The sequence below is a fragment of the Phytophthora ramorum genome (genome assembly GCF_020800215.1).
Source record: "Phytophthora ramorum isolate Pr-102 chromosome Unknown Phyram_PR-102_s0004, whole genome shotgun sequence".
In the NCBI taxonomy this organism is placed as follows: Eukaryota; Oomycota; class Peronosporomycetes; order Peronosporales; family Peronosporaceae; genus Phytophthora; species Phytophthora ramorum.
The window spans coordinates 2,728,933-2,750,899 of NW_027150650.1; the positions used below are offsets into that span (position 1 = coordinate 2,728,933).

A 21,967-nucleotide genomic window follows, 5' to 3' on the forward strand; every position below is an offset into this window, starting at 1 on the left:
TCTCCCGGAACTGCGGTGCTATCTTCCGCACCCGTTGCACGATCGGCTTCGTGCCTCTTACATCGATATCACATACGACTCCTCGGGCAGCTGGCGGTAAGGCATTATCTTTGCCTATCAGCAAGTGTTGTTTCCGCCAGATGATCTGCCGCAGACGATCGATCTCATCTGGAGTGCTGCGATCTGGATCACCCACCTGGATGTCGTCAATAGTCACTTCGCTCATCATAGCCGTGATCTCTGGCAGCACTGCCATTTCGCCTTCCACATCTTCAGCTAGCAGATCACCAGCTTCGTGGTGATAAATATGTCCATCTTCCGGCGGCTCCGCGACTTGTTTTTGGTTCAGTTCCGACTCCACCACCGGAATCGGCCGATCTGGATCTGGATCTTCGTACCGGTTTTGGCCGATACTTGATGTGTCCAGTCGATCTGGGTCTGGATCTTCGTGTCGTCTCTGGCCGACACTTGATGTGTCCAGCTGATCTGTCGGGATGGGCGCCGTCGGATCGGCACAATCGCTGGAAACGCAACCTGACGGGACATTCCGCATCTGATCGGTTCCGGCTGGGATCTCGACGTCCTGTTGCTCCGGCAGTTTTGGTGGGGCAGGTAAACCATGTCGGTCGGTTCGGCACTCAGGATCCGGTTGATCGGCGGGATTGCGTCTACCTTGATCTTGGCCATCAACGCCTAGTTCTGCGTCCACACCAATTATCCTGCCCTTCTCCTCTTGAGATGGGTTAGCGGTTAGAGCCTACTTTGGTCTTGATCTGGCCTTTCCGATGATGACTCCGTTGCATGCTCTGCACCTGGGCCTTCTTGATCATGTCCTGCCGCTATATCCTGGGCAATCTCCACTCCTTCCTGCGATCTTACAACATCCGGATCCGAGTCTCCAGTGGCGGGCTTGCTCAGATCAAGAGTGATCTGGGCGATCGGGTTCCTGCGAAGTATCGCTCGTGGGGTCACATATGTTGGACGCTCCACGGCGGGCCCCTGATCGAGTTCCGGTGAATTTGCTTGCGTCGGTTTCGACTCCACGGTAGATTCGAGTACTAGATTCTGCCACTCCATGTAGCGACGAGATCCGACCGAAACGAAACCTGGCAGGCGGGGAACGCGGTCTCCAGCCAGCCACATGCCGACCTTCTCATCGCCTTGTAGAATTAGGACCTTTTCACTGATGTTGGTGATCTGCAAGTACCGTGTCCTTCCTGGTCCTTTGACCACGGTTGGAACCCAGCGATCTCCGCGAGTGATTCATAGCTTCTCTCGATCGGACAGTCGCAGTCCTATAGGCAGCTCCACTGTTTCTCCCACTCCGATCTGCATGTGCTGATCCAGCCGTAGCATCTTCACTTTGTCATTATAGAGCTGGCGTCGTCCGCTAAGCTGGATCTGGACCTCATCTGGCAGACAAATGGATCCGTCGGCCAGGTCCAGTCTGATCCCGACTGGGACCATGAAATCCATGCCTAGAATGGCTTCCTGTCCGGACAAATCTCCAACCCAGATGTCGAAAAAGTACACGAACACTCCGGCTAACGTGATCTTGTTCCGAGTTCTCCCCTCCGTAGTGTATACGTTCTCGCCAATTCCAACGCATTCTTGGCTCTGACTCGTGTCGATATAGCACCCAACCTTACGAGCAAAGGTGGTGTCCACAATGGACACCTCAGCACCTGTATCTAGGAGTAAGATCGCCTTTTCATTGTTGATCTTGCTAGCCAGCTTCGCTTGGCGAAACCATTTCCCCGGCGCATGGTGTTTCCAATACCCCCTCGACTCCCCGGGTAGGAGGTCCATAGAGGGTCTGGCGCCAGATCTGCGGAATTCACTGACGTGGGGTAGATCCAGATCTGAGGTCGCAGTGACGGCTTCTCCATCGGTTGGTCGAAACCATTCCTCTTGGTCACGCTGGCCCCAATATCCGCGAAATTCTCCAGACTGTAGATCTAGCGACACTTCAACCTCCGATCGGTCAAATTCATCTGATCGCAGGCTGGAGATCTTGGCAACTTGTTCCTCGTGCAGATCACATGTATTACCGCATAGATCTGGTCGTTGACTACCTTGATCTAGCGATAGCTTGTTCACAAATGCATAAATGCAATACCTAGAACGCTCGGCTCGTATCGGTTTCCAAACCGACGAGCGTCCTAGTTTAACATCTTCTTTGCCATCGCTGGTAACATCCGAGCATGCTTGGTCGGGTTGTACCACTGGCGGATCTGGTTGTAGAACTCCTCCATCGGACATTTGCCCATATCATGAAGCTCGCCACATCCACGGCAGACAAACAGGCAATGATCCGCAGGGTACCCTCGCTTGCCACACTTCTGGCACGTAAGGCGTCTCCAACAGCCGAGATCCGTATGCTTACGGGATCCACAATGCGAACACCGGTTGTGATCCGATCCGTCGAATCTACCTTGAGATCTTGGATCACGTGGTGATTTCTCCGGCGAATTCGAGTTCGTCCGTAGTGGATCTGTCGGGGGCGGGGCATTCGTCACCTCGCGTGACTTCTCCTCGCCCGAGGCCAAGTAGATCCGGCGCAGATCGCCTTCTGCATCCGATCCATCCGATCCGAGGTCGGATTCCGGATCTGAGCCCTGGATCTGGATCGCATGTACCGCTCGCTTAGCTGGAGCTGCCGGAGCTGTCGCTGCCGCCTTCTGTCGGTATTTCGACCCAAATGCTGACCGCTTCTGCCGGCTTTTCGCGCGTTCCCTCGCTCGGAGGACTTCTTCTAGTGCATCGGCATCTGGGAGCCGTAGTAGCGTCAATTGATCAGCCAGATCATGATCTCCGAGGGTCTCGATAAAGTGATCCACATGTTCCCGGCGATCTTTCGGTTCCCCGTCCTTGATCTTGAGGCGGGTACGTAGAGCAGCAACGTTCAGACGGTGGAGATACTCTAGTGGTGATTCATCCGACCGCTTACGTGCGTGATAATACTGCCAGGCAACCGAAACACCTAATCCACAGTATTGCACCTGGAAACAGCGCAGCAGATCACTCCACTTGCTTCGAGTGGTTCGGCTTAGCTGGCGGTACCAATTCTTGGCTGGGCCAGCAAGTAGATCCGCAAAGGTCAGACACTTCTCTTCATCCGAAGCTTGGTCTCGGAGAAATGCTGACTTGACCTTGCTGATCCAAGATCGAGCGCGATCTTCATCCTGATCTTTACCCAAGAATTCCTTCAGATCCGAGATCGCCGAGATCCGAACCCTCTGAATCATGGAAGTTCCATTGGATCCGGCGGCTGCGGTGGCCACGGTGACCCGTCCTGAGCGTGGAGCTTCGAGATCGTCGGGATCATAATCCCATGGTGAGGGATGGTGGGATCCGACTGACTCCATGTCCACATCTTCGTACTTAGGTTCCGCGGGCACTCGAGGTGTATTGATCACCTGTTGTTCTTTGAGGAAGCGACTCATCGCAGCTTGGGAGTAGGATTCCAAACTGCTTGTCGTTGGATCTGTCGTAGAGGTGATCGGGATCGTAGCTGTGGGCATCGTTGGTTTTGTCCATGGGCTTTGCGCTGTGATCGTAGCCACGGGCATCCTTGGCTCGTTTCGCGAACGTGGCTTTGAGATCGGGATAGCCGACGTGGCCGGCTGGTCCCGCGGATCTAGTGGTTTTATATCCGCCATCTTCGCGCGGGATCCGATCAGGGCCATTCCGGATGAGCCAAGAGGCATACGTCGTGGATATGCAGAGCTGTCCGAGTCTGGCTCCGAAGTAGCTGATGCGTAGTGCGAAGACCCAGTCTGGCACTGTGCAGTGCTGACCTGAGGCGATGGCTCGGGATCTTGGATCTGAGGGCTTTCGCCTACCAGAAGCTTCAGGCAATCAAAGAGGCCTCGGTTCGCATAGTGAATCGTGTCTAGATCCAGATCGAACAGCTCGTTCGCTTCGAACGCTCCTGCCACCAAGCCTGAGTCGTCCAGTAACCGAAACTGCTCCTTCACAGCGTCCAGCTTGTTGGAGCGGACTCGTGGTACTGACACCGGTCCTTTCAGAACTCCGATCTGCTTCGGGATCAGGATCTTCATCATCGGATCCCGGCGTAAGAACTCACCTAGGTTCTTGCGGTGGTATGCATATTCCAGTGAGTCTTCGTTCCATAGTAGCGCAGATGCACCACGATCTTCGGCATCCGACTCTGGAGCTTTCAGTTTCTTCCTCGCAGCCTTGCTCTTTTTCTTCTTCGTGTTGGATCTTGGCGCTGGCGGGTTTGTGAACGAATATGGTTCAGGCTTTGCCTTCACCTCATCGTTCGGCAAATCTCGATCTGCGGGGGTCCCCGAAGGGACCTGGCGAGGAAATCGAGGTTTTTCTTCTAGATCCGTATCCGGATCTCCCTCTTCTTGTCTGTCGTCAGAGCTCCTCCCAGGGCTCTGTCGATCAGCGGATCTTGCTTCATTCAGCAGCGTCGTCGTCGATCCGATCTCCGATGACGATTGGTCCCCTGGTTCTTTCTTCACTTGCGCATCTTCTTCTGCGAACTCACGGTGAAATCCTGAGTCGCCAAGAGATCCGACCACGCGCACCATTGTGGTGTAGCGGGATCCGTCAAAATCTGGTTAAGACTGGATCCGGCTTCCCAACTGCGCCCAGACACCAACTAACGGACGGGGTCCCCCGATGATCCGTGATCTGCTGAACTTCTCACCTTGTGTACCCGTTGGTGGGCTGGATCTGCTCTCTCGGCGCTCCGAAGAGATGTGGTTATGTGTTTCTTGACCGTCCTGGCGGGACGCGGGGATGGGGTGGGGCAGCGCGGAAGTCTTCGCTCTGCTGCCGGTTATGGATCACTAGAGTAGGTAAGATCTGGCCAATATATTATCCAGACTTACACAACCACTAGATCAGCTACTCCTTGACTTGCCAACACCTTGTAGGGCCAATGTAGTTCCCGTTTCTTGGCGGAGGCGAAGCACTCTTGTAGTTCAGGGCAAATTCGATTCTGATTTATGGTTTAGTCCTATCACATCCTTGATCCTATCCTGCATCCACTCATCCACGGTGTACGACCGACTATGCGTCCTTTCTACCATCTCCCCATCCTTTCCGTCGTCCTCTGTACGGGGTACCTTGATGTAATCACCTGATTGCGATACCTAACCATCCCATGCTCCACTATTGGGCGGGATCCGGGATCAAGATCCGGGATCCACCTCGGCCTTAGTACCGGGCCAGATCGTGATCTAGATGGAACCTGAGATCAAGATCCGGGATCCGCCCCTGCCTTAGTGTCGAGCCAGATCGTGATCCGGGCGAACTTTACTGTGGGGCCAGATCCCGATCTGGCCGGCCTCGGTCCCCAAGGCTTCCCCATCTCGGCGATGCTTGATCTGGGTGCGCCGTCACTTCCTCAATCTGCACATCGCCCTCTTTGACTTGGCATCGCTTTCCTTAACGATTCTCCCACGAACCGCGGTGTACCTCGAGTATACTTAAATCTTGATCCCGACCTTGGTACAGCTGCGCGCCTGAGTCATCCGCCGGATCTGGCACCTATGGCGGGACCCATCACTCGCCTCGTCCTTTCTGGTCCTTTTCTTGGCGGCATCGCTATCTTAGTCCGGATCCGTCCAACTGTCATTGTCTCGGGACTGTGACCTCTGCATTTCATTTCCGATCGCACTTTCTGGAAGGCACTTCGCCACAACACTCGCAGGCCTTGCCACAAAAGGAGCTGAGACGGCATCGACAATCTACGCTCATGTCGATCGAATTCTAAGCCGTGTGGCTTCAGCAGCAGGTGTGACGGGAGGAGTGAGCTCCCATTCTTTCAGGCGCGGCAGGGCCCAACATGCCAACGGCTACGACAAGCTGGCTGAGCGCTGGGTCTTCGACAGGGGGTTCTGGAATATGAGTACGACAAACAAGGGATTTAATTACATATTCAACACGAGCAAGGAAGACCACAACGTTGCCAAAGTCCTCGCAGGATACAAGCCGAAGGTTGAAGTGACTCTGCAGAACCTGAGCAGCTTCGATTCGCAGACGCTTGGGCTGATTATGGGTCTTGTTCACAGCCTGTATGAAACTCGATACAACCAGCTTCAGCATCAACCAAGAAGTGCTGGATGTACTCGCGGCCGCAATAATCCGCAACTTCCCGCTTCTGAGAGCTCTGAATCCTGAGGGTCTTGTCGTCAAGCGTGTTGAAAGCGCGGTCGTCCACAATGGCAGTCAACTGGCTGATCTTCTCGCGTGGTCTTCACATCTTGCGCATACACCTGCTAAATCTGAGAGGATGGTAGCCACAAGCTTGCCGCGTGTCTTTTGACTCCCGAGTAGAAGTTCGAATTGGCAGATAATCAACCAATAGGCGCGCATAGTAACGATGACTGGCTATCGCAATCCTCTTCATATCGGGACAGAGGCTTAATTATCCGAACGATCGCGAAGATCGGGTCTCATTGTTGAATTCACCTGCTCGTGGGCACATGGCTCTCGAGCCAAAATTGCACACAAATACAAAAGACCTATTTTCTCAGCCCAGAGGGCATTTCAGGCCACATCCTGCCGCCTATAAACTAGATGGAAATAGACTCTTTAACCTTTCACATCATGTTTAGCCTCCCCTAAACACCCAGAAAGTTATTAGCAGCCAAAAGTATTGGCACATTTCTTGAAAATCTGTGTACCGTACACAGGTCCGAAAAGTCCTCCAGTCGGAGATTTTATGGTATGGAATATGGCCAGTAATTACGTTGGTGTTGCCACTCTTAATGAGGATTAGTCCACTTTGATTGCTCTTTATTGTCTAAATTGAGTGTTTTATATCATTGCAGTTATATGAGGAACTATTTTTAGAGTCTTTGTGTGGGTCAAATTTAGGGTCCACTTTTACTAAATAAGACTACGATTTAGGCTTAAAATAGTTGGCCCAATTTGACCTTGACGTACTTCGACCCAAAAAAAATGGATATCGTATTATTAGTGATGCTAGACTACAGTAGTAGTCAAGTTGGCCAGGATTTTCTCCATCGTATTCGATTAACCGAATCGGATCGCTTCTCAAAATCTGAAATAAAGTACAGAGAACAAAGACTCGTTTTAAGTGACGATCGTACTAACTCTTATCTAAATGAAAGAAGAATATGGCCAAGCACCACTATCTAACAGGAGAAGTTTCGCCTCACGTCACTTCCACTCAGTTCTCAAGAGCCACGTCGCGGATCTTGCACGTCAGCGCGTACGTGTTGACGGCGTCCACGTACTGGCAGCGAATGTCCTCGCCCTCCCCATGAATAGCCTTCAGGAACTCGTGGTCCTCCGTCAGGTACATGTCGTCGCCGGGGAACTCAAACGTCAGCTCCTCATCGCTGTCGCCCTTCAGTACCTTAAGCGTCGGTGTCTCCGAGTACGGCTTCACCACGCCGATGCGAAGGCCGTCCGCCATGATCTCCAGCGACGCGTCGTACGCCTCACCTTGCAGCAGAGCGCCGTGCACCAGGTTGCCGAGCGCGCCGCTCTTGAAGTACCAGTTGGCTACGTGCGCACGTGGTACACGGTTCTCCGCTGGGATGACCGTCTCGTCAACGGGCACCTTCTCCAGATAGCCGATGTCGCCCGGCGTGAGGCTAGCCTTCACACTGCGGCTGTAGACCGTGTCCATATCCACCTCTCCCACGAGGTAGCGAGCAATGTCAGCGAAGTGCGTGGCCTGCTCCACGATGGGGCCACCACAGTGCGCAGAGTTCCACCAGAACGGGCTCGGGATCGCCGCATACGTGCAGTTGTAGCGCGCCATGAGGCACACCGGCTTCTTGCCCTGCAGCAGCTCCTTGATCTTCTCTCCGAACAGCGAGTAGCGGAACATGTAGCCGACGGACACCACAAGTTTCTTCTCCTTGCGCAGGGCCTCCACCTCCGCCGCATACTTGGTCACCTCGTCCACTGGTGCATTCGACAGTGGTTTCTCCAGGAACAGGTGCGCACCAGCACGAAGCACCTGAAGCTCCAGCGGGTACTTGTAGCAGCCGTGGAACGATGGCGGCACTCCGATGAACACGGCCGTAGGCTTGACGGTGTCCAGCATGTCCTGCAGGTCGGCGTATACCTCCGTGTTGGCCCACACGTGAGCGAACTTCTTGTTGGCGCGGCGCGTGTCGACTCTCTCCTGGGCCCTAGCGACGAGCGGGTCCACGACGGCCACAATGACAGCACCGAGCTTCTCGAGGCGCGAAGCGTGGTCCCATGGGCCTTCGGCGCCACCAAAGTTGACAGCGCCAGCGCCGACGAGGGCAACACGAGTTCCGGCAATAGTAGACATTGTAGTGTGGCGACGAGCTTGATGGCGCGGAGAGCACTAGACGTTTGTAGTAGTTGTTGGTTGATGGCAAAACCAAGAATGAAGAAGAAGATCGCTGCTGCTCCCACACGTAAGGTCCCCTATTCCTGTGTCTGAGGTGGGTGGGTCACCATCCTGTCGTGGTGGAGTACAGGTAGCGATCGACGTTAGAAATATGGCGGCTCATATCAGTCGTGGTTGAAGAAGCTCACGTGTAGCTAGCCTATCGTGTGAACTCTACGGAGCTTAGACTGTACCAATCGTTGAAGTTTTCCGGTGAAAAGATGGAATGCATTGCTGTTAATTCCTCCAGTATGCCGCATAATCAACACAGATTACCGAGACAAACACTAGAGCAGTTGACCGAATCTGAAGTATCTGATATCAATAAATACACGCTCGGGAAATTACTAGTTGTGCGTGACTTGCAATACATGTAGTGTTGCTCAACAATTTGTGGGTAACATACCTGTAATTGTTTGTTGTGGTATATATTCATAAGAACATAGCGCCAGACCTCTCAGTCAGAATGGCAGTCGAGTATTTTCAAAATGCTGCTTTTGGCATCTGCAATTCGCGAAGCTGATTCTATTTTCTGCGCGGCAAGGGGGTAACAGTCGACTGACTGCTTCTCGCTGATGCTGTGCAACGATTTGTGGTGCATGCGGCCGCCGCTGCGTGCACCACAAATCGCGTGCCACTCGGCTCAAGCCAAGTCTCCCTTTGCAGTTAACAGATTAATCCCTAGCGGCAGCGTAATCAAGGGGGATTACCGAGCACAGTCGTTGAAGTGGCGAGAGAACATTGCCAATCCAGCCCAATCTTCTCCTCTCGTTGAGAGGTCCAGCGAGTGCCGTGATGCGAACCCTAGAAGTGAGTACACTACATGTACTACATGTGCTTCCGCGCTGCAATAAATAAAGTGCGTGATCTACTTCTAGGTATGCCCTTTTAAAGACTGTTTGCTAGCGAGCTCGTAATAGCTGTCCGAATCGTGTCGGTCCTGTTGTTTGGGTTCCCGTTGGGACAGCTACGTGTAGGAGGGTTACGTACCGGTAGGTAGACCATAACAGTGCTACCCCAGGCGAAGCCGCACCTAGCCCACAAACAAGTCGACAGCACTACCGGCCCATCACTTTTGCATCTAAATCTTCAACTTGTGTGCACTATGTATGTGCTCCTTCCAACTCCATTGAACCGTATTTTTCGACCGTGCAGTGTGCCCCACACTCTGCAGCCGTGTCGTGGCTCACGACGCGTCTGCTGAACTGCTCAACACACTCTCCCTTTTACCTCCTGGGAAGCAAGTACACCACCAACACCTCCGAACGTACCAGCTTCAAGCAAACCGACATGGCATCCGACGCCGCAGAAAACACCGTCAATGTCCTCGCCACCATCGCCACGGCCTGCATCTTCCTCAGCATGATCCCCGGCATGCATGCCGTGCACAAGAAACGGAATACGTTCGGCGTCAATTTCTACCCGCTTGCAGCCATGTTCGGGCAGTCTATGGGCTGGGTGGTCTACTCCTGGGCGGACGGGTCCTTCTTCCCCGTGGGCGCGGTCAACTGTCTAGGAGCCGTGCTCGGCGCCATCTTTTCGGGCGTCTACATTCTGCACGAGAAGGAGTTCCGCGCGCGCTACACCGCCTCATTCGCGGCGACCGTGATTCTCATTATTGCCCTCATCCTCTACCGTTTCCTGAGCAACCAGGACGACGACGACATCGCCAAGGTGCTTGGCATTTTCGCTGACATCATGGCGGTCATCATGTTTGGGTCGCCGCTCATGCTCATGGGTGATGTGATCAAGTCGAAGAACTCGGAAATCATCGCGGCACCTATGGCGTTCTCCGGTCTCGTCAACGGCGCACTCTGGACTGCGTACGGCATCATGCAGGACGATTACTACGTACTAGTGCCGAACGCCATCGGTGGTTTGTTGTGTTTCGTTCAGGTCGTGCTTGTGCTCGTTTTCCCGCGCCAGGTGGACGACAAGAAGGCTGACCTCCTGGACAACTCCAGTCTAGCCTAGGCGTAGAAGTGCTGAAGCATCACAATGGAATATATGATGTTTGACCTGTATTTGTCATTATTCACCTTCTATCCGAGACGTATTAATATCAGACCAGGATAGGACACGCCGATGCATCGGACGCCACAGGACCGCAACTGGTTAGGATAGTCAAGCCTAATCGGAATAGTTATTTGAGTTCAAGCCCAGCGGGCTGGTAACACAATACACCGCACCTTATTATTTATTTGGATACGCCGATGCGCTGCTGCCAACACGATCCGACCCCCCTCTCTGGCAGGATACGGACATCTAGCAATGTACACCGTCAGTGTGGCTTACCTGGGTCCTGTTAAGTGCATACGCACGGTATTGCACGCAACACGTTGCCTCAGGCAACATTGGACTTGGTACATTATGTATATTAACATCGTGTCGAAAATGACGGTCTGGTCCACCATTTCCATGAACAGGAGTAGCTGCACTCTGGAGTCAAAGAGCTCGCAGCCCTTAAGTCCCTCCGGAGATGTTCGCCTCGCAAAACACGAATGCAGCAACGAGGCGGCCGTCTCGAAGAAGGTACCACGTCTGTTACCCTCCTACACTCTACGACGGAAAGCGATAAACAGAAGTCCTGACCTAAATCTCGTTGTCCACGGACAGCTTCTCGGAGAGCTCTCCTTTCTTCCCCCCGGACCGACCTCGTGGGAAAACAACGACCAGAACCACTTGCACGAGACACAAGAGGCCACTAATAGCGTTTGGCACTAGCACGTAGTAGTCCGTTTGCATGATGCCATAGGCACTCCAGAGGACTCCGTTGACAAAGCCAGAGACAGCCATGGGTGCAGCGATGATTTCCGAGCTCCTCGTCTTGACCACGTCGCCCATGAGCACCAGCGGCGAGCCGAACATGATGATCGCCATGACGTCAGCAAAATACCCCAGTACCTTGGCGATCGTATCGTCATCTTGCGTGCCGAGGAAGCGGTAAAGTAGCAGGGCGATGATGAGTGCGAATACACCGCTGAAGAAAATCGAGTAACGTGTTCGACGCTCCTTCTCGTGGAGGAAGAACACTCCCGAGAAGATAATACCCAGCACGGCACCCAGGCAGTTGACGGCGCCGACCGGGAAAAAAGAGCCGTCTGCCAGCGAGTAGATCACCCAGCCCATGGATTGTCCGAACATCATTGCGAGCGGGTAGAAATTCACGCCGTCTGTGCTCCGTTTCTTGTGTACGTTGTACATTCCGGGGATCATGCTGAGGAAAATGCAGGCCGTGGCGATGGTCGCTAGGACGTTGATTGTCGTATCAGCAGCATTGGAGGTCATCTTGAATTCCAGGAATCGAACGGATTGAGTGGTGCACGCACGGTGGTAAATGGAGGAATGCGACTATCCGTTCAAGCCGGCTCTGTCGAGCATGACCAGTTTCGCGGAGTCATAGTATGGTGGTGGCTTGAAGATGAAAGGCGCGTGCCGCACGCCCTTCATCACGCCTTGCACGGGTGCACGGCGACTTCAACTTTTTTCACTTAGATAGTCGTATCATGAAATGTGAGGGAAAGATATAATAGTGTAAAATTCCGTAAAGTAATGTTTCGGTTTGCCAAAATTCAAATGTACTCCTTTTTTTTTACTACCAACTAGCAAATTTACTGTAGCTCCCTCAAGTAAACTATTGCCATTTGCCAGTGAAACCTGACGATTCTGGCACCGCTGTATTATACCTTCGGGAGTGCCGAATCCCGAATCGGGACCACACGCCGGATTGCCTGTGCGCGCTGCGCAACACGTCATCCTGTTCAAGCGATGACCTCAATGCCGGCATTCATCTTCAACCACGCGCAAATCGATGTATCCCCACTCCATGCGGATATCGCTCGACAATATCCCATTATAGCCATCAGCCTCTTTGTCATTCTTGGTTTTACCATCAACCAACAACTACTACAAACGTCTAGTGCTCTCCGCGCCATCAAGCTCGTCGCCACACTACAATGTCTACTATTGCCGGAACTCGTGTTGCCCTCGTCGGCGCTGGCGCTGTCAACTTCGGTGGCCCCGAAGGCCCATGGGACCACGCTTCGCGCCTCGAGAAGCTCGGTGCTGTCATTGTGGCCGTCGTGGACCCGCTCGTCGCTAGGGCCCAGGAGAGAGTCGACACGCGCCGCGCCAACAAGAAGTTCGCTCACGTGTGGGCCAACACGGAGGTATACGCCGACCTGCAGGACATGCTGGACACCGTCAAGCCTACGGCCGTGTTCATCGGAGTGCCGCCATCGTTCCACGGCTGCTACAAGTACCCGCTGGAGCTTCAGGTGCTTCGTGCTGGTGCGCACCTGTTCCTGGAGAAACCACTGTCGAATGCACCAGTGGACGAGGTGACCAAGTATGCGGCGGAGGTGGAGGCCCTGCGCAAGGAGAAGAAACTTGTGGTGTCCGTCGGCTACATGTTCCGCTACTCGCTGTTCGGAGAGAAGATCAAGGAGCTGCTGCAGGGCAAGAAGCCGGTGTGCCTCATGGCGCGCTACAACTGCGCGTATGCGGCGATCCCGAGCCCGTTCTGGTGGAACTCTGCGCACTGTGGTGGCCCCATCGTGGAGCAGGCCACGCACTTCGCTGACATTGCTCGCTACCTCGTGGGAGAGGTGGATATGGACACGGTCTACAGCCGCAGTGTGAAGGCTAGCCTCACGCCGGGCGACATCGGCTATCTGGAGAAGGTGCCCGTTGACGAGACGGTCATCCCAGCGGAGAACCGTGTACCACGTGCGCACGTAGCCAACTGGTACTTCAAGAGCGGCGCGCTCGGCAACCTGGTGCACGGCGCTCTGCTGCAAGGTGAGGCGTACGACGCGTCGCTGGAGATCATGGCGGACGGCCTTCGCATCGGCGTGGTGAAGCCGTACTCGGAGACACCGACGCTTAAGGTACTGAAGGGCGACAGCGATGAGGAGCTGACGTTTGAGTTCCCCGGCGACGACATGTACCTGACGGAGGACCACGAGTTCCTGAAGGCTATTCATGGGGAGGGCGAGGACATTCGCTGCCAGTACGTGGACGCCGTCAACACGTACGCGCTGACGTGCAAGATCCGTGATGATGCTCTGGCTAACTAAGCGGATGGTAAAGCAACGGGGCCCGTAGTGTAAAATCAGCAATCGACTTTGCTGCTGCAAAAGATACTTTTATGCGTTAACTTATTGTGCGTGGTGGACCGTTCTCCGTTATCGAGCAAGTTGCAACGAGGCCATTCGCACTCAGCACGCTAACACGCTTCAACCACTTGCAACCTTGGATTGTATTCCTACAGAAGCACTAATGCCGACTGATTCAGTGCCTATCTCCAGCGGCCAGACTCAGGAGCACGAGCATTCTCACGAGACGAGCCTTCACGGTCACCAGCGCGCGGCGGGCGGTACGAGCCTTCACGCTGCGAGTTGCCGAAAAAGCGGTCGTCGCCATCGCGGTCGCCGCCACGACGTACGGAGTCGCGCTCGCCATCACGCTCACCACCACGACGGAAAGAATCACGGTCGCCATCACGGTCGCCGCTACGACGGACAGAATCGCGGTTGCCCCAGCGCGAGCCGCTCTCCTCGCGATCACCACCGAAACCACGGCGCAGGCCACCCTCACGCTCCTCACGATCACCACCGAAACCACGGCGCAGGCCACCCTCACGCTCCTCGCGATCGCCACCGAAACCACGGCGAAGGCCACCCTCACGTTCCTCGCGATCTCCACCGAAACCACGGCGCAGGCCACCCTCACGCTCCTCACCACCGAAACCACGGCGCAAACCACCCTCACGCTCACCACGTTCACCGCCAAAAGCACGGCGCAGGCCGCCACCTTCGCGGCCATCGCGATCACTGGAGCTCTCACGAGCCGGAGGTCCACGACGCTCCCAGCGGCCTTCAGGCGCCACGGTCTGTGCGCGGCTGGACAAACCACCACGGTTAACGTGGGTCCACTCACCATCGTCCTTGTCGTCGCCGCGACGGTCATCGTCACGACTGCGGAACGAGTCACGGGGGCCGCCAGTGACACCGCGGGCACCAGCGCTGCCGAAGCGGCCCTGGCTGCGCTGCTCGAAGTGCTTCTCTTCCTCATCGCGCTCGCGCTGAGCCTTCTCTTCATGCTCCTTCTCCTCAGCAATGCGAAGCTCTTCGGCCTCCTCCTCTTCCTGGCGACGGAGCTCCTCCTCCACCTCAAGCTGGCGCTCGCGCTCGCGCTCCGCCTCTTCCTCGCGGCGGACACGCTCCTTCTCCTCCTCCTCCTCACGCAGATGACGCTGCTCTTCCTCATAACGTTCCTTTGCATGCGCCACGCGGGCACTCAGACGCTCCAGCATAGCCTTCTTTTTCTGCTCCTCGGAAGCCTTCTTGTACTGCTCAATGCGGCGAGCCTTGTGAGCCTCAATAAACTCGGCGCTCACCTGAATCGCCGGGGCAAGACGAGCTTTCTCCTTCAGACCGTGCTCGTGCTCCTCCTTGGCGCGCTTAAGCTTAGCGGCCGATTCCTGCTCGTAACGCTTGAGAGCCTCTGCCTTCGCATCGGAAACCTGGCGCTGCAGAATAGGCTGCTCCTCCTCACGAGTAGCACGCACAATGTAGTCCAAGCGACGGGCGTTCTCACGCAGCTTCTGCTGAGCAAGCTCCTTGGCCTTGCGGGCCTTCTCCTTGGCCTCGTTCAGCACCTTCTCCTTGTCGATGGTGGCAAGGTCCAGGTCGCTAACATCCGTGTGGCCCAGCTTGTCCAGCATCTGGCGGGTCTCCTTGAGCTTGATCTCATCCTGAATCTTCTGCTTCTTCTCGGCCTCACGACGACGAGCTTCCTGGGTCAGACGCTCCCTCTCGAGCTCCGCACGACGCTGCGCAAACTCGTGGCGCTTCTTCTCCAGAGAATGCAGCTTTTCCTGCTGCAGCTTCTCGAGCTCTTCCTTCTTGCGCTCAATCACTTCGCGGCGGATCAGCATGTCAGAGCGCTGCTCCTGGAGCCGGGCACGAGTAGCCGTGAACAGCTTCTTCTTCTGCTCGTCGCGAGCAGCAATAGAGGCCGATGCGGCGGCGGGAACCTTGCTCATGGCACGAGCGAGACGCTCACCCAGGAGGGTAAGCTGGGTAGCGTTCGCCTCGAGGTCCACAGCATCAGTAAAACGAATGCACTGCTCCACGTGATCGATACGAATCTTGGTACGCGTCTGGGCAGAAGACACAGCGTCATTCGATGAGGTCTCAGCGTTGTTGCTGCCGTGCTGCGTCACATTGCGGCGGTACATGCTCGAAAGGCTGGGGGCACTGGCATGAGCGACAGTGCTCAGACTACGCGAGCGCGCGATCAGTGCCTCAATCTCCTCGTAAGACACGTCGAGGCCAACAAAGATCGAACGCAGGTGAGCGATCGTCACACTGGCGTACACGCGGGTGAGCTGGAACAGAACTCGACGCACCACAAGGCGCTCGACGCCATCGACATAGGCCTTGGCCAGGGGGTCAGCGCGAATCGTCGTCAAGAACGGCTGCAACAGCTTCACAATCTGCAGCGGGTCCACCTCCTGGAGCTCCACGCGTTGGAAGATCTCAGTGGCCGCAGTGGAAGCTTTAGGAAGCAAACCAGCAGCCTCAATGTCCTCGAGCAGGTTAGCGCGCGTAGGAGTCGTGGCAAAGCCCAGAAGGGCAGCCATGCGCGAGTTCTTGTCGCGAGCCGCAGCCGAGAGCGAGCTCTCAGCGACCTGAGCTGCCGAGTCGTCGCCTAGAACGGACGAGGACGCTTCGAAGTCCAGCAATGGGATGGAGAGAGCGGCGAGCACGACACGAGTAGCCATCTCCTTCTGCTCATCCACCGACACCTGCACGGGCAGCTCCTGCAGCGCCTGCGCGCCAGCAAGTCCCTGCAGGCCGGCCACACGCAGTGAGTACCACTTGTACAGCGCGTAGGCGTGGAAAAGGTGGTTCTTGGACACCTGGAAGATCTGTGCCAGCTTCTCGTAGTACGTGACCAGCAGGTCCACACGCGGGGTCTGTTCCACGAGGTTCATGATGTTGTTGATGTCATCGATCGTACGGAAGGCCTCCGAGAAGAGCTCCAGGTCCGTGGCGACCTGCAGCTGACGGTAGCGAACCTCCAGCAGACGCTCCACGCTGTCGAGCGTGAATCCTTCCCAGCTGCGCATCTGACGTGTCGACTGACTCGTGGGCGCGGCCGTGTGCTTCTGCAGCGCGCTAAGGTGGTTGCGCATGATCTCGCACACGCGACGGAACTCGATCTTGCGCTGGTACTCGACGCAGAAGTCAAAGGCCTGCATGGCCGTGGCCTTGTAGAGCGGCTCAAGCTTCGAGTTGCTCTTGAGGATGTCCAGCACCGTGCGGTACGTTTCCCACATGAAGCGCAGCCACGGGACAACCACCTCACGGTCAGTGCGGTCGTTCGATCCCTCGAACGTCGTAGTGGACAGCATCACGTCCTCCGGCGTCTGCGCGGCGTCCAGATCCACCTTGGCGGCGGCCAGCAGGTTGAGCTCGTTGCTCTCCTTCTTGGCGGCCGCGAGCTTGCGTTCAGCCTGAGTCACAAAGTGCTTGATGATGGTCTCGAGCGAGGCCGGGTTATGCTGGATGCTCAGGTTGCGGTACTGGTGCAGCCCGTCCTTGGCCACGCGACCCATCTGCAGCTCCATGCAAATGTCCAGGTACAGGATCATGAGATCCTCATGCGTGGGCTGCCACGTGCGGTTCTTCTTGGCGATGAGCGCATCGTGCAGGATCTCGAGTGCCGAGTGCTTGGTGCGCTTGAGTACGCCGGCGTCCGCGTTGGGGATGGCCAACAGCTCACGCGCGCGCTTCAGGGCGTTCTCCGGCTTGTGGAAGAAGTGCGACATGGTCAGTGTCTTGTGTGTGTAGCGAGCTACGGAGAAGAGGAAGCGGTTAGAGGTGACAGAGGGCCGGAAGAGGAGGAAGGGGGCGACGTACTCGGAAGATTGAGCGGAGCTCCTTTTACTGACTGAGGTCGAGTGGCTGGCAGGGCGTCCAAACGTGATGCAATCATTTCGAATCGTTTGGTGTACATATACATCACATGGCGAAGTGGGCTAAAACTGGTTAAGTCATATCCACGATACGCAGGCTACATGTAGTAGACGCTGAATAACACAGCGCTGGGGTCTGCGGTGCAGTCGTCCGCTGTGGTAGATAGTGGGCCTGAGAAGAAATCTCTCTAGCCTTCCATGACGAGCTGATCATGTCGACTACCGCAAGTTGCTGCTGTAGTGCTGTAGTGCTGTAGTGGAGTGGGGGCAATGGGGGCAACGATATTCTCACTATGGAGAGGCCCAGAACGTTCTGGCCGACCTCCAGTGCTATCTTCGTCACGAGCTCGCAGACGACATAGGCCTGTCTTGACACTAACCAAGATTCACCGAAAATAATAACGGAATTCTCAGCTTCTCGCTCCGCTGCATCGCCCGCCTTGGCCATTTTTCATTCCGACCACCTCCGACTGTCACCTCTGGCGATGCGTCCAGCACAAGTGCCACCTCCATGGCGCAGAATCGCCCAGCAACCTGTGCGGCGCCGACGCAAATCCAAGGCTCCACGCTCGAATCTTCTCTCTCGACTGCTGCACCTCAGACGCTTTCCCAAGTGGCTCTCGACCCTCGTTCAGCGTTCTGCAATGGTGATGACACTTGATCAACAGATCCCCTTACTCTCCGCAATGCAGACACCCGTTGCGAAGCTCGCCGATGACCTGTGGGCACTCATTCAGATGCAAAATAATCACTCAGATCTCATGCCGCCGACTCTCCAACGACAGCTCGAGGTCGACATCCGGCACACTGTGGGGGCCGCCGGGCTAGCTGACAAGGCGGTCGCGTGGCTGCTCGCGCCCGTGTTTTTTTGCTGTGTTGTGGTGGAGAAGGCCAGACCACCGAAATGGCACTCGTGGGCATCCACGGAAGTCTTCAGCCGAGTCGTCGTGTCCTTCATGCTGAAGCTGTTTGTATTGGCGACGGAGCTGGCAGGAGGAGAGCGACAGAAGCAGTGCCTCGTGGACTAAAGTGGAACGACATTAGCACAGTAGGATAGTATAGCAGCACTTTAACCCAAAATTTGTTCCACTCATGGTGTGTACAGTGTCGTCAAGTTGCCAGTGACAACCTTGCGCCGTTGTGAATATTGCTTTAACTGCAGCTACTGTAGAATGGTAGACAGCACGCTGGAAAGATAACTACTGTGGTACAGTCAATCAATGGTCTCGCCAATCTTCCCAATCCACGTTCAAGCTTCGCAGCGGCACCAACTCCTTTCGAATCCTTTGACGACAAATATTAGCAGTACGAATTAGGTGACCAATAATACTCCCTGTTTGAAGCTTCTAAGAGATAGGCACCACGTACGGGTTCCACACCAACTCGTTCTCGTCAAACTTGGTATCCTTCTCTTGTGGACGATCCTTGAATTCCTTTGAAAGTGACTGTAGCTCCAACGTTGAGTTGGAGTTCATGTCAGCCTCCAAATTCATTGCATGCATTGCACTCTCAGCAATAGCCTCCTGGTGCAGCCGGGCGATCTCCTCGTCCTTCTGGCGCTGAATTTCCTCGCGTTGCTTTCGGCGCTGCATACTTGCTATTCGTGCTTGTGACCACTGTTCAACAATCAGTTATCGTCAGAGCTCAAGAAGCTGAGGAATTCGTCGCAACGCAAACGTACCTCTTCAGGGAACTTATTATGGTGATCCGTCAAATCCATTAGCCCCAGATCAATCTCGTCGCATTGCTAGAGTGACGACAAAAAAAAAAAAGCAATCATTTCAGTAGAATACAACGGCACGGGCAATATTTCCCGTAGTCCATACCTCGAGTTTCTGCTCAATCTTGGCGGCGGCCTCTTCCTGTAATTGTCGTTCAAGCAACACATCAAATTGTTCACATTAATTCATCACGCAACACTTGTGTACAGCCATTAAAATATTACCTCGTAGTCGATCATGTTGGTAATAGCCTCCGTCAGTTGCACCTTCAAGCTCGCCACTTCACGAATGAATTTCTGTCAGCATCACCAACACACCGTCATTCATCATACACTCTCCACCAGCTCACTCCCACAGCGGTCGCCACTTACATTGCGCACTTTGACTAGCCGCAGACAATCCTCCGCTCTCTGTTTGATCTGCGAAGACGCTGTAGCTCTGTCGGCGACAAGGTCCGCTGCAGCCTGATACCTCATGACACTGTCCTGCATCAAGATCTGGTGTCTCTCTCGAATCTGCTGGTCCAGGAACTTCACCGCCGTCTTGTGGTGATCAATTTTCTTCAGCACATCCAACACTGGATTGGCTGAGTGTGCGTTGAGCTTCATCGGCAACACGTGGTGCAGCTCCACACCTGGGCTCTGGTTGTCCTGTAACTCCTCCACACCCGCGCTGTTGCCATTCTTCTCCCCGTCCTTGGTTGCTGCATCTTCCTCCTTAGCAACCACATCTTCCAAGAAACTCGGCAGCTCTTCTCCTGTACAGCGCCACATCTTGAGCACTTGATCACCACTGAAAACCTCCTTCTCGTGCCACAGCTCCAAGAGCCTTGTGACGTTCTGGCGGTCCATCGGCGAGTTGCACACGAGAGCCACCGCCTCCTCTAGGTGCTGTCCGAACAGCCTCACAAATAGTGGCGTCTTGGAGGCCTCCGACTCGCCGAAAAGTGCCTTCTGAAGAACGTGGTTGGCCACGTAGAGGAACGCCACGCGCTCGGACTGAAAGTCGCTGGCTCGCAGCGCCTGGATCCAGCTCTCCACCATCTCCCGCGCCTGAGCCGCGTCACCCGAGCGCTGCACGCGCAGCATGCCATCGCTCACGGCCTCGACGCGCTCCTGCGTCTCGTCCAGCTCGCGTAAATCGGCCAGGAACTCGTCCATGATGGAAGGAAGTTTTGGGGGAAATGTATGGAAGCTGAGTTGCTAATACTGTGAACAGCAGAAGTTTACGTACACGTGCTTTTAAACAATTCATGGTATCATTTATTTTGGATAACGGTACTAGCTTTGTTGCGGAGCTTTTCCACACAAAGCATGGAGGACTTGGATGTCAATGCGCCAATATGGATACGATATGCGATTCTAATCCAATCCTCATAAGTAGGTTATACACTATCTCCAGCTTGCAACGGTCTAAAACGCCACTGCGTGTTTGCCAAACAAGTTGCTTTCCTCGCTCATCCGCTGGGCCGTGGCTACGGCAGGAACGGTGCCTGCCGGTCGCGGGTGGCCGCAGTCCCGGCAGAAGGCAGTGGTGGAGTCTCCGAACGGCATCCGACACTTGACGCACGACGTCATGGCCGCCTGAGTCAGCGTACTGTTGATCGGCCGTGAGTACGCGGAGCCCGGTGACGCTCCCGACATCGCGAAAGGCGACGGTTGTCCGACCGACGAAAGTCCCGATCGCGAAATTGACGAGCGGGAGAAGCCTCGGGTCAGCCCTCCCTTGGCTTTCTTCGAGTAGAGTGACGTCGGTGTCGGTTTAGGAGTTGAGGCTGTCGACGGCTTCGAGTACAGAGAAGTGGGCGTTGGTGCTGCCTTCGCTTTCGACTTGGACTTCTTGCCGTACAGCGCGGATGGCGTCGGCGCTGGAGTCGTTTTCTTGGTCTTGCAGTACAACATGCCGCGCTCGGCGGGGGTCGGTGCTCCGTAGTTTTGGTTACTCGCTCGCGACACGGTCGAGGCCGAGTAGAGCGATCCCGACGGCCGACCGTAGGGCGACGGGCGCGCATACGTCGGAGACGGGTTAGCGTACGGAGGCGAACGCACACGACTGCTCTTATTGCCCATGATTTCCGTCCTTCTTTCAGTCGGTGTTGCGGCTGCTTTGTCGTATTTTTTGGAGTGGAGTCACGTTAGGGCGGGAAGCCGTCGAGTGCGACACCTTCACCGCCATCCAGACGGCGCTCCGCAGACTGAAAACCTACAAGCATTCAGCGTTTGTATGGAAACCACCTTCCCCTATGTGTTCGGCCATCAAATGTGGCCAGCTGGAGCGCAGGTCTCAACAAATTTCGGGATACGAGGGTCAGCAGGGCGCTGCAGTCTTCAATGGTAGGCTTTCCAATGGAGATCTCCACGGTCTTGATCGACACAAGGTGATCCTGCTTCACGAAGGCGGAACAAACCACAACCATCCTTGTTTCCTTCGTTGGAAATGCTCGTGCATCTGTTTCCGCCTCCATCTTTGCTTTTCTTTTCGACGAATTTGAGAAAGGCTTGTTCGAAAGCATGACACACAAATCTTCCAGCAAGCAACCACCAGGTACCCTGAACTATCCTGCGGCTACTGGGATGAAGAATAACGTACCGGAAATATTCAAAGCATGAAGGTAGCATCTGGGCCAGTACTGAGAGAGGACCAACATTGCTAATAGAGCCCGTCAGCCGTCGCGCGCAGGCTCGACGAAGTGAAGAGCTCGTTTGCAAGCAGACCACTCGAGTGATTATTTTTGATGCACTCAAAAAGCTGACAGAACGCCGCTTCCTTCGTGTGTTCTTGGACGATCCAGTTGACATCCCCGAAGGTAGCTCACGCCATTTTGCTAATGGCAGCAGCCACATTAATAAGACAAAATTGAAAGTTTAAAGATTTGCTGCC

At 55.0% G+C, this 21,967-nt stretch overlaps 8 protein-coding genes across 8 annotated transcripts; 3 read left to right on the plus strand and 5 right to left on the minus strand.

Annotated features, from left to right (window-relative positions):
• Window positions 1-7,177: 7,177 nt before the first annotated feature.
• KRP23_5309 (uncharacterized protein) lies at window positions 7,178-8,299 on the minus strand (the record flags this gene model as incomplete). Its single annotated transcript, XM_067890360.1, has 1 exon — window positions 7,178-8,299. One exon carries the CDS (start codon window positions 8,297-8,299, stop codon window positions 7,178-7,180), a length of 1,122 nt encoding a protein of 373 aa, XP_067746915.1.
• Window positions 8,300-9,670: 1,371 nt separating this feature from the next.
• KRP23_5310 (Bidirectional sugar transporter SWEET6b) lies at window positions 9,671-10,354 on the plus strand (the record flags this gene model as incomplete). Its single annotated transcript, XM_067890361.1, has 1 exon — window positions 9,671-10,354. One exon carries the CDS (start codon window positions 9,671-9,673, stop codon window positions 10,352-10,354), a length of 684 nt encoding a protein of 227 aa, XP_067746916.1.
• Window positions 10,355-10,972: 618 nt separating this feature from the next.
• On the minus strand, window positions 10,973-11,668 carry KRP23_5311 (Bidirectional sugar transporter SWEET7b; the record flags this gene model as incomplete). Its single annotated transcript, XM_067890362.1, has 1 exon — window positions 10,973-11,668. The coding sequence occupies one exon, from the start codon at window positions 11,666-11,668 to the stop codon at window positions 10,973-10,975; it is 696 nt and encodes a 231-aa protein (XP_067746917.1).
• Window positions 11,669-12,336: 668 nt separating this feature from the next.
• KRP23_5312 (uncharacterized protein) lies at window positions 12,337-13,458 on the plus strand (the record flags this gene model as incomplete). The annotated part of the gene is made up of 1 exon (XM_067890363.1): window positions 12,337-13,458. The coding sequence occupies one exon, from the start codon at window positions 12,337-12,339 to the stop codon at window positions 13,456-13,458; it is 1,122 nt and encodes a 373-aa protein (XP_067746918.1).
• Window positions 13,459-13,679: 221 nt separating this feature from the next.
• Window positions 13,680-17,219, minus strand: KRP23_5313 (Eukaryotic translation initiation factor 3 subunit A; the record flags this gene model as incomplete). Its single annotated transcript, XM_067890364.1, has 1 exon — window positions 13,680-17,219. One exon carries the CDS (start codon window positions 17,217-17,219, stop codon window positions 13,680-13,682), a length of 3,540 nt encoding a protein of 1,179 aa, XP_067746919.1.
• Window positions 17,220-18,052: 833 nt separating this feature from the next.
• Window positions 18,053-18,394, plus strand: KRP23_5314 (uncharacterized protein; the record flags this gene model as incomplete). The annotated part of the gene is made up of 1 exon (XM_067890365.1): window positions 18,053-18,394. One exon carries the CDS (start codon window positions 18,053-18,055, stop codon window positions 18,392-18,394), a length of 342 nt encoding a protein of 113 aa, XP_067746920.1.
• Window positions 18,395-18,583: 189 nt separating this feature from the next.
• Window positions 18,584-20,247, minus strand: KRP23_5315 (uncharacterized protein; the record flags this gene model as incomplete). Its single annotated transcript, XM_067890366.1, has 6 exons — window positions 18,584-18,650; window positions 18,735-18,982; window positions 19,048-19,113; window positions 19,193-19,228; window positions 19,312-19,383; window positions 19,459-20,247. 6 exons carry the CDS (start codon window positions 20,245-20,247, stop codon window positions 18,584-18,586), a joined length of 1,278 nt encoding a protein of 425 aa, XP_067746921.1.
• Window positions 20,248-20,499: 252 nt separating this feature from the next.
• KRP23_5316 (uncharacterized protein) lies at window positions 20,500-21,156 on the minus strand (the record flags this gene model as incomplete). The annotated part of the gene is made up of 1 exon (XM_067890367.1): window positions 20,500-21,156. The coding sequence occupies one exon, from the start codon at window positions 21,154-21,156 to the stop codon at window positions 20,500-20,502; it is 657 nt and encodes a 218-aa protein (XP_067746922.1).
• Window positions 21,157-21,967: the final 811 nt, after the last annotated feature.